The sequence below is a fragment of the Myotis myotis genome, unplaced genomic scaffold (assembly GCF_014108235.1).
Source record: "Myotis myotis isolate mMyoMyo1 unplaced genomic scaffold, mMyoMyo1.p scaffold_m19_p_2, whole genome shotgun sequence".
Lineage (NCBI taxonomy): Eukaryota > Metazoa > Chordata > Mammalia > Chiroptera > Vespertilionidae > Myotis > Myotis myotis.
The window spans coordinates 163,766,939-163,778,637 of NW_023416324.1; the positions used below are offsets into that span (position 1 = coordinate 163,766,939).

The window sequence follows — 11,699 nt, forward strand, 5'->3', positions numbered from 1 at the left end:
ATCAAGTTGCCTCTGTGCACTTGCCCTGTCCAGGGATGGAACCCAAGACCTGGTATGTGCCCTTATCTGGAATTGAACCCACCACCTTTTTGTGTATAGGATGATGCTCCAACCAACTGAGTCACACTGGCCAGGACAAGCTTACATTTCTTAACAATCAGTGAACCTACATTGACACATTATTATCATCCGGAGTCCATAGTTTACATTAGGGTTCATGCTTGGGGTGGTGTACATTCTCTGGGTTTAGAGACAAATGTATAATGAATAGCATGTGTCCATCATTTAGTATACAGAGTATTTTCACTGTCTTAAAAATCCTCTGTGCTCTCTCTGCCTCTTCATCTATAGCTACATAGATATAACTAGTGTGTTTTTTTTAAAAAAAAAGGTTTTAATAAACTACATTGTTTTGAAATGTAATGTGACTTGAATAAAGCTTGAGAAAGGTAAATGGGATACTATATGTTAATGGTAGGATTGTGGTCATTTTTTTTTATACCCTTACATATTATATTTCTTTTTTTTTTAAATATATTTTTATGGTTTTCAGAGAGGAAGGAAGAGGAAGAGAGAGATAGAAACATCAATGATGAGAATCATTGATTGGCTACCTCCTGCACTGCCCCTACTGGAGATCAAGCTCGCAACCCCGGCATGTGCCCTTGACCGGAATCAAACCCGGGACCCTCCAGTCCACAGGCTAACACTCTATCCACTGAGCCAAACCAGCTACGGCCATATTATATTTCTTTGATCAATGTATATTGTATTTATAACCTACACACACACACCAAAAAAAAAGATGAAGCTAATTTTTGAAACATCTAAAATAAAGGAAAGCCCTGGCCAGCTTGGCTCGGTGGATAGAGCATCGGCCTGTGGACTGAGGGGTCCCAGGTTCGATTCCAATCAAGGGCACATGCCTTGGTTGTGGGCTTGATCCCCAGTGGGGGGCGTGCAGGAGGCAGCCAATCAATGATTCTCTCTCATCATTAATGTTTCTCCTTCAACCTTCCTCTCTGAAATCAATAAAGAAATATATTTTAAAAAATAAAATAAAGGAAAAATTATCCAAATGGATAGAAATAATACTAACCTCATTTTATATTTATGGTGATTGTCTTTACAGAAGTAAAAGATCCATAAACTTTATATCAAGTCCTTTCTCACTTTGTTGAGTTACTACCTTAAGAATATAAAAGATGTTCTCTTTTTTAGGCCTTGTACCTGATAGCAACTAATGGAACTCCAGAACTTCAGAACCCAGAGAAACTTTCCCCAATATTTCGGGATTTCTTAAATCGATGTTTGGAGATGGATGTGGAGAAAAGGGGGTCAGCCAAAGAATTGTTACAGGTGAATTTGGAAATGATAATATTTTTGGAAAAAGTTGGCTTTTTTGAGTAACAAATAGAAAGTTTACATAGGTCTATTAGTTACATTTCACTGCTCATTCATCACTAGAAGTATGGCAGCTGCCGCAGTTTAAGATTTTATTTGCTGGAAATAAAATGTCCATCTATAATAATAAAAGCGTAATATGCAAATCAGCCAAATGACAGAATAGCAGAACAACTGTCCAGACCACCTTCTAGACTACCATGCTATGACATGCACTGGTGCCAGGCCAGCCAAGGCAGGTGCGATGCAATTGGTTGGGGAGTCTCACCATTGCCCCGTAGAGGGAGGCCCAGGCCACCCAGCTGGTGGCACTATGTCGGGTGGGTGGGGCCTCCCTCTGCTGGGTGATCAACCACCCTCTGCTGGGTGATTGATCTCGGGGGGCTGTGATTAATCGCCCCATAGAGGGAGGCCCAGACCACCAGCCAGCGATGCTGTGGCCAGTGTGCGGGGCCAGCCAATGATTGCCCCACAGGCCAGCCAAGTGATCGCACCCCATGCCTGTCACCCACAGAGGGAGGTGACCGGTGGCAGGGGAGGGGGGACAGTGCCACACAGATGGCAAGCAGTGGCAGCGGCGGGGGCGGGGCCAGCTGCTAGCAGCCTGGGGAAGGAAAGTTCAATAGGCCCTGATCACTGGCCAGGCCTAGGGACCCTACCTGAGGGGTCCCGGATTGTGAGAGGGAGAGGATACAGGCTGGGCTGAGGGACACCACCACCACCACGCCCTCCATGCATGAATTTCATGCACCGGGCCTCTAGTTATATTATAATAAGCATATGAGTTTTTGCATGTTATTAATTTTCAGTCGAGTTCTTTGCTAGCATGAGTATCTGGGACATTTAACTGAGATTTTATAATATTAGAAAAACTAAAAAGACTATGCTTTCAACTATAAAAGCAATATATTGGTTATGCTGATTTTATGCAGGGATGAAATATGTGTTTATTAAATAAATTATGGTCCATTAAAATCTTTGAGTCTTTAATTGAAAGGAAATATTTAGTTTCTAAACTGGTGACATACTTTTTTTTTCTCCCCTCTTTCTGGCAGCATCCCTTCCTGAAACTGGCCAAACCATTATCTAGTTTGACACCACTGATTATGGCAGCTAAAGAAGCAATGAAGAGTAATCGTTAACATCATTGCCATGGCCTCATATTCTTTTTCCATTTTCTAAAAGAAGTCTTTTAATATATGAAAATTATTACTCTTTTGGGGTTTAAGGAAATGGCCTGCATAACATGGAGGAAAAAAGCAAACTACTACTTCCTGAAGACAACCAAGAGAAAATTACAAAACAGAATGACAACTTTCTATTGAATCCCTTTAGGGTCCAAAAGGAATTGTGGACTGAATCACTAGCCTTACTTCTTTCTGCAAACAGCCCATCAGGGCCATTTATCATGCTAGAGATTTGCCTTTTATTTTGCTGAGTTCATTGTAATAGATCACATTCATTGTCCCTTTGGGGGTATTTTCAGTACTTGAATAGTAGATTCGAGTTTTTCAGAGTATTTGTTTCATCTGCTAGCTTTTCTCTCTTTGTAGCTTTCTTTTTCCTTGACTTGCTCCTTTGAGTTGCTTTGAGAAGTTTTTCTTAGGCCTAAATTTGAGGCAAGTTTGATAGAAATTATGTAGCTCCTTATATTGGCAAAGGAGCTTAATATGGTTTAACTTTGTATAGAAGTTAGAACCAGCTATTGTACATGTAATATTTCAGTTCAGAATTTGAACTGGGGGAAGGGAAGAAAAGTATGTGATTTTTACCTTTTTTAACAAATGTGAAAGTCAGTTTTAGAAATTTCATGGTAGTGAAATGTTTGGCATTTGTTACATGTATAGAGAGAAGACTAATAATCTATATTTATAACTAAATCATTGAGACAGAAAAAGAATCCCATTGACTCTCCATCTTTACAGTTGTTCCCTTTTTGACTGTTTCCTCTTCAGCTATGGCTTCTGGAATCAGAGTGATTTGTTCTTGTTCCAACTTTTGTTAGTGCCACTACTTTCCCCTTCTCCTATTTCCCCTTCATTTTGGAAATAAGTTTCTGTATATGTTGTAATTTTAGTTTGTTTTTTTAATTAACCCTCTGTCACCCTACTCCCCCCCCCCCCAAACATGGTAAATACTGTAATAACCATTGACTTTTCAGATTTTAAAAATTAACTCTTTTTTTTCAGTTTAAAGGAGAAAAATATTTGGAGCTAGTAGAGACAAAGTGAGAGACTTGAACCTTGGTGAGCTCTAAAAAAACTAGCTGAGATTATATTGATGAAAGAGAATTGTCAGTACATAGAGATGGAACTACTGACCAGTAAACTACAGATTTGTTATAAACATTGTTCCCAAACCATTACCAACACTGTATTATCTGAGAACTTAAGTGATAAAGTACTTCTTGATAAATTCATGGATCATTTAAGATGTTGAGTTACTTTGGATTTTTTTCAAATAAGGAAATAATATTCATGTAAAAAACTGGAGAAAGGAAGAAAAATGAAATGTTCTTGTTGATAGCAATACCTTTCTTTTTAATTTTAAAGATTTTAAAAGGTCTGTGACCTGTAGCATTAATTATTAGAGTGCCCTCTCTTCCTTCTCCCCTCTCTGTCTCTTCTTCCTCTCCTCTTCCTCTCATTTTTTTTTCAATTGTTTTGCATTTGGATGCAGTATTGTCCCTTCTGGCATGCCAAGAGCCACATAAAAGAGAAACATCTGTGATTTGGTTCTGGAACATGGGAATGTTCCTACCATTCTCCTGATTAAGTTCATACCTACTTGCCATTGTGTAATAGTACAAATCATGAATAAAAATGATTTTGATGTTTTGGAGTACATGGGGGGGTGGGGGGGGACAACTACCATTTTATTTCCTATCATTCCCATCATCTGTGTATAAGATATAGGTATAAGGATAGAAATGGCTGTTCTTTATTGATAGCACAGGAAGGTTTTTTTAAAAAAAGATAAAATAGTTTATGAGACTTTTATCTAGAGCACTTAATGGTCTCTGTTTTTAATTTGATTTTTGATTTCATATTTCTCTGGATTATATTGGCCTTCTATAGTTACTATGAAATTACAGAAACAAGCCAGTTTACTTCTGGTGGAAAGCTACATTGCCTTTGAATTCCAGATTTGAACATTCTTTGTAAATAGTCTGGATGGATTATGGTGAAGAAGATGCTACCAATGAAAACCAACTCGATAAGACTGTGATCATCATGACCACTCTAGATGGCACTTCCATACATAAGTCATAAAGACCATATTCATTGAATACAGTGCCAATGCCCCATTTTTATTCCTATGACTCAACAAAGGTCTTTTCAATTTATAGGAGCAGTTTGGGATTTGTATTTTACAACTTTTGATGGTTACCTGCATGTCCATTGCTGGCAACGGACTTTGTCATTAAAACCTGACTCCTAGGTTAAGGGAGCTACCCTGTGGTTTATTCTTTACTTACTTGGATAAACTAACTTGTAATAGAAATATACTTTGGTTAATTCTGAAATGTGTCATTTTTAAACAAAATAATCTTAAAAGCAATATGGAATTGTGATTTATTAGTTAATTATAAATTAAAATGTTTAGATCTTATTGAAAGAAAAATTATATCTGAATCAAGGTTCATGTTTTCTAAATACTGCCTTTTGTTCTCACCTATTTTGTCATCACTTTAGAAAGAAAATTCCCATTGAAATCTAAAAGTTACTTTAGTCTTCATGTTACTAGGATAGTATTACTATTGTACTTATTTATTCTATTTTAGACTCTAGCATTCTTAAAGTTTACTTCTCCTTTTGATCCTTTTGCTGCTTTGGAGGACAGTTAAAACTGGGACACCATGAAAATACTGAGTATTACATCCTACCTAGAATAGTAAACAAGTAGAGTAATTGTGATAGCATCAGAAACCAAGACTAACACAACTCTCTCTTCATGTGTTGACTGCCTGGCACACAATATAAATTCTCTTTCCTTCCATATATAAATATGAAGCTGCTTATCTAGTTACCACCAGTCCTAAATGAACATGTGCCTTTAATAAGCAATTTAAAACATATGAGTATTTTTTTTAGGGCTCACATAAGCACATTGGTTTAAATATACTGTATTCTAGCCAGAATAATATTAGATCTGATCAAGCAATAGCTATAGTTAGAAAAAAGTGAGTGCTTAAAGAATTTGCATCAGTTTTTTAATCTAATAGTTTTAAAATATACCGAGGTCCATATCTAGTGAAATGTCAAAAAATCAATTCTAACATATAGTCAAAATTCAGATTAGTACTCAATTTGGGGATTTTTAATGGTGGAATTTCATAGTAATATAAAAAAAAAAAAAAAGATTGTCTTCCTTGTCTGTTGCTCCCACAACAGATATTTAAACAATTAAAATCATTTTTCCACAGTGCATGTGTATAAGAAAGGAACAAAAACACACACATACGATTTTTTCCCTCAACTCATTTATTGACCACTTGGGCAAAGACAGTGTGGTAGATACTGTGGGAAATACAAAGGAGAATCAAGCACTGGCCTGGCCTTGAGAAAACTGAAGTCTCTCATTCACCATTCTAGAAAGTTGCCAAATGAGAGGGAGAAAGAAATGTATGAAAATTTGTCAAGCAAATTTTCATTCTATATTAAGAAAAGCAGAGAATTACATATTTGGAATTGAACATTTTTTGTTACTTTTTTTTTATGGTCTTGGTAAATAGAAATGTAATTAAGTGAAAGCAGCTTTTCTGTTTTGTCTTCAAATTTTATATTGACTTCTATTTTTAATTTAATCCCATTCAATTATTTAATTGTTTCATTGACATTAACTGCTGTATTTGATGACTTTGTTCAATAATTTTGTTCTTTCAGGGCTAGAAATAAACTTTTCTATGTTTATTTTTCCCTTTCCTAAAGTTCTTTAAATTAGAATATGTACCTTAAAAGAATAAGTGAATAGGTTTTCAAGAACATTCTAATATTTTTAAGGATAAATGTTTTTTCAAACATGTCATGGCACCATTTTTAATGTATTACAAAGTCCAAATGAGAAAGGCTTCTAGAATTATGGGTAGTAAGCATGAGCCTTCCCTCTCTAAACCAGGTTCCGAATAAATTTCTTAGAAATGTTCTGGCTATCAAACCCAGTTAAAACACTTCTGATCCATTAGATACCTCCAGTAACTTGGCCTGAAATCCTAATGCTTACCTGACTGAAGTAATAAGAATCATACCAGCATTTCTGTGTTAAATGCACCAAGAGAACTTTGAAAGTACAATACTTTAAGATAGCACTTCATTATAGGCTTTGAAGTAGGAATGTTCGATACCCTGACATGGAGAACAGCTTCAGTATGGAGAGTTCACTATCAAAAACCAAAATTAGGCATAACTGCCGGGAGCTGGTCCATGCTTGCTGTTTCAAGGGACCTGGCATATATGGCATACTGTTCTTAATATGTTTGCTCACCTTCTTGGCACTATGTGTTTTAACCAAGGTCTCTGAGAAAGGTGGTTTCCCCAGGTAGGGATTTTCCCCTGAAGTTAGGGAGAGAATAAAACCTCTTAACTAAGTGCCAGGCGGGTAATCAATCACTTTAACTATGAACAATCATGCTTAAGCTACATAATCTTTACTCCCTGGAATGGAGATAAGAAACGCCCTAACCGATGGAATAGAGATTGATAGGATTGGAATCAACTGGTATAAATACAGATGTAACAAGACAGAACTTAGAAGACAGAACCTACACAGAACCTAGAGACAGAAGAACTTCGCTGGAGAGAACATGGCAAAAGATCCTGGACAGAAACTGGCCACAGAACCTAGAGGCAGAACCTAGCAAGAGAACCTGGCTGAAGAGCCTAGAGACAGAACCTGGCTACAGAACCTGGATAGAACATGGCAAGAGAACCTGACTAGAACCTGGTGACTGAACCTGGCTGGAGAACCTGGACAGAACCTGGTTGGAGAACCTAGCGAGGGAACATGGCTACAGAACCTGGCTGGAGAACCTAGCAAGAGAACATGGACACAGAACCTGGCTGGAGATCCTAACCAGAACTTCGCTGGAGATCCTGAACAGAACTTGGCTGGAGATCCACACCAGAACTTGGCTAGAGATCCTGGCTAGGCTGCTGATCAACTGAACGCTGTCTCCGTGTCATTCCTTCTTTGCCGACTCGGTCTACACCTTTGGGAACCCCTGGACCTGCTGGCGCTGGACCCCAGCACATAACCAGTTTGGCTCTGTGGATAGAGCATCAGCCTGCGGACTGAAGGGTCCCAGGTTCGATTCTGGTCAAGGGCATGTACCTTGGTTGCAGGCACATCTCCAGTGGGAGGTGTGCAGGAGGCAGCTGATCGATGTTTCTGGCTCTCTAGCTCCCTTCCAATCTGTAAAAAATCAATAAAATATATATTTAAAAAAAAACACCAAAATTAGCCCTACCTGGGTTGGCCACATGCTCAATCCCCAGTAAGGGGTGTGCAGGAGGCAGCTGATCAATTCCTCTCTGAAATCAATAAAACATACATTTAAAAAAAAAACTAAAATTATACTTTTTTTTTTTTTTTTTTAGCATGGAGTAGAGGGTATAGGCAATGACTGCTTAAAATATATTTTTTACATTGTGAAGCTGTTCAGTGCTATTACATTTGTATTTAATTATAGCAGATATTTAAACTTTGCCTACGAGAAGTTCAAAAATTTCCTGTATGATTGATTTGAAAAGCACTATTTACATTAGCTTAATGCATGTTTTACTACAACTTTAGTATTTGTGGCATTTTTTTATTTAGGAAACTATTTTTTATGCTAAATTATTTAACAGCTTTTATCTTTGAAAGAGCAGGAGGAGTAGAACAACAAACGGAAAGGTTTTTTTAGGCTTAGTTATTTCAGGTTTTTAACAAAGTAATGTACATAGATTAAAAATTAATACTAATCCTTGCCCTAGCTGGTTTGGCTCACTGGATAGAGCGTCGGCCTGGGGACCGAAGGGTCTCAGGTTCGATTCCGGTCAAGGGCATGTACCTTGGTTGCGGGCACATCCTGAGTGGGGGGTGTGAAGGAGGCAGCTGATCGATGCTTCTCTCTCATCGATGTTTCTAACTCTCTATCCCTCTCCCTTCCTCTCTGCAAAAAATCAATAAAATTATTTTTTAAAAAATTAATACTAATCCACCCTGGCTGGTGTGGCTCACTTGTTTGGGTGCTGCCCGGTGCACCAAAAGGTTCCCGGTTTGATTCCTGGTCAGGTTACCACTCGATCCCTGGTCGGAGGCGTGCAGGAGGCAGCCAATCGATGTTTCACTCTCATATCAGTGTTTCTCTTTTTCCCTCTCCCTCTCTCTAAAAAGCAATAAAAAATTGTTTTAATCCTTTAAAAAAATTAATACTAATCTTAAAGGACTTGTAATAAACAGTGTTAGTTCCACGCTTTAAACTTCCCCGCTGCCAAGTCCTCCACAGAAGCATCTATTTTTAAATTTGAGCTGTTTTTAGCATGCATTAATCTTCACCTTTTTATTTATTTTTTTTAAATATATATTTTATTGAGTTTTTACAGAGAGGAAGGTAGAGGGATAGAGAGTTAGAAACATCGATGAGAGAGAAACATCGATCAGCTGCCTCCTGCACATCTCCCACTGGGGATGTGCCCGCAACCCAGGTACATGCCCTTGATCGGAATCGAACCTGGGACCCTTCAGTACGCAGGCCGACGCTCTATCCACTGAGCCAAACCGGTTTTGGCATAATCTTCACCTTTTTAAAAAAAAATTTTTTTATTGATTTCAGAAAGAGGGAGAGAAACATGAATAAGAGAAAACCGCCTGCAACCAAAGACACGTACCCTGACTGGGAATCAAACCCTGATCTATCACTAAGTTTTCCCAAAATCATAACAAAATTACAAAAGCACTCTGAAGGCTATTTTCTAAACAGTCTCAAATAGTGCACCTCCTCCTTTCCTGGAACTTGACTGGGGCTGTAGGCTGGACTGTGGCTCTCCAGGCCTTTTGCCCCTCTGGCATCTGAAACTCACTTTTCTCCTGAGTTAAAGCCTTTGTTTCCTGACTGCCATATCTAATTGCTTGGTTTGTTCCCTTATTTTGGAGTAGTACTTCTTTGACTAGCTTTCTCAGAAAGGATACATATAGGTAAGATTTTAAAGAAAATGTTTCATATTTAACGATACTACAGGATTTTAGGTTGTAAATCATCTTCCTTGAGAATTTTGAAGTCACTACCTTTTTTTTTTAATGAGATGACTTTTTAAAAAATATATTTTATTGATTTTTTACAGAGAGGAAGGGAGAGGGATAGAGTTAGAAACATCCATGAGAGAGAAGCATCAATCAGCTGCCTCCTGCACATCCCCTACTGAGGATGTGCCTGCAACCAAGGTATATGCCCTTGACCGGAATCGAACCTGGGACCCTTCAGTCTCCTGGCCGACGCTCTATCCAGTGAGCCAAACCAGCCAGGGCAAAGTCACTACTTCTTTTAACCTGCTATTTCTGATAACATCTTTGTATGTAACCCATTTTTCTGCTTCAGGAGATTTTGTTCTAAGTTTTTACCATGAAGTACCTTGGTGACGGTGCATATGTTTTAATTAGCTTTGGGTATTTGGTAGGCTGTTGTAGTCACAGACTCATTTCCTTCAGTTCTGGGCAATTCTTGTATTATTTAATAACCACACTCTCCCCCCCTGCCCCCCTAATATTTCTTTCTGGAATTCCAGCATTAATCATCTGTCTTATCTTTCTCTCCTGCTTACCATCTCTTTGCCTTTTGTTTTTAACTTTCTGAGAGAATTTTCTTGATTTGACCTCTGATCCTTTTTTCGAACGTATGTCAAGCATCACATTTTTAATTTTCAAAAGCTCATTCTTGTTTTCTGATCTCCCTTTTTACAGCCTTCTGTTCTTATTCACAAATTCAATATCTTTCCTGAGGTATTTATTGTAAGCGTTTTTTCTTGGTCAGTTCAGGCTGCCATAACAAAATACCATAGGCCAAGTGGTTTAATCAACAAATTTATTTCTCACAGTTCAGGGGCTCAAGTCCCAGGTCAAGATGCCAGCAAGTTAGGTTTTTTTCTGAAGCGTCTTGGTGTGTATGGGCTGTGACCTTGCTGTGTGTTTAGAGGACCCCCTCATTATATGAACACATAGGGAGAGAGCAATCTCTCTAGTGCAGCAGTTCTCAACCTGGGGGTCGAACGACCCTTTCACAGGGGTCACCTAAGACCATCGGAAAACACATATATAATTACATATTGTTTTTGTGATTAATCACTATGCTTTAATTATGTTCAATTTGTAACAATGAAAATACATCCTGCATATCAGATATTTACATTACAATTCATAACAGCAAGATTATAGTTATGAAGTAGCAACGAAAATAATTTTATGGTTGGGGGTCACCACAACATGAGGAACTGAATTAAAGGGTCGGGGCATTAGGAAGGCTGAGAACCACTGCTCTAGTGTCTCCTAAGGACAGTAACCAATCATGAGGCCCCACCCTCATGACCTCATCTAATGCTAATTACCGCCCAAAGGCTCCATCTTCAAATCCCAATACAGGACTTCAACATAAATTTTGGGAGATGTAAACATTCAAGCCGTAATAGGTCATTTTTTTCAGGTGTTTGTTTTTTTCCCCCCCAGTCTCAACTTGTGTATTTTTCCTTTATTTGTTTTTAAGTCACATACAGATTTTTTTTTACAGATGTCTAATGAATGCCCCAGATTAATGATGTTTCTGTAACAACACTAGTATAGCACTGGCACTGCGCTGAAGTACTGACTCGTTTACACAGTGATATTTCTCAGTTCTCATTTTGCTCCTAGGATTTTTTCCCTCCCTTTTTCTCTGGGTTCTCTCTCATGACTCCCAACTCCTTTATTCCACCATCTCTACACCTACCCTATCACCAGAATTTTCTCTCTCTGTCTCCTTCCTTTTGGTCACAATGGAAGATGTTCATCTCAGCAGCTAACCCAACCAAAAATCTGTTCTCCATCTTTCACCATCTCCCATGTCCTCAGGCCACTCTCACTTATCCCACCTCACCCTTCACACTCTCTCTCAACCTCAGCAAAACAAGCATATCTTCCTTTTAAAACAAACTTCCTCTGAGTTTTCTTAATTAAACTTCTGGAAAGAGGAGAACAGTTACTGTTTTCTTCTTCGTTAGCATGTCGTGTCTGTCCTCAACATGTTATTGAAACTACCCTTACCAACATCACCAATGTCTGCTGAA

At 38.3% G+C, this 11,699-nt stretch overlaps 1 protein-coding gene across 1 annotated transcript in view; it reads left to right on the top strand.

The window, feature by feature from the left end:
* PAK2 (p21 (RAC1) activated kinase 2) overlaps positions 1–6,317 on the top strand; it is a 111,129-nt gene extending 104,812 nt beyond the window's left edge. Inside the window, exons 14-15 of the mRNA XM_036347415.1 lie at positions 1,222–1,359; positions 2,460–6,317. Of these exons, the coding sequence (XP_036203308.1) occupies positions 1,222–1,359; positions 2,460–2,546 (225 nt within the window). The 3' untranslated portion in view covers positions 2,547–6,317. The remainder of the gene's footprint in view (positions 1–1,221; positions 1,360–2,459) is intronic.
* Positions 6,318–11,699: the final 5,382 nt, after the last annotated feature.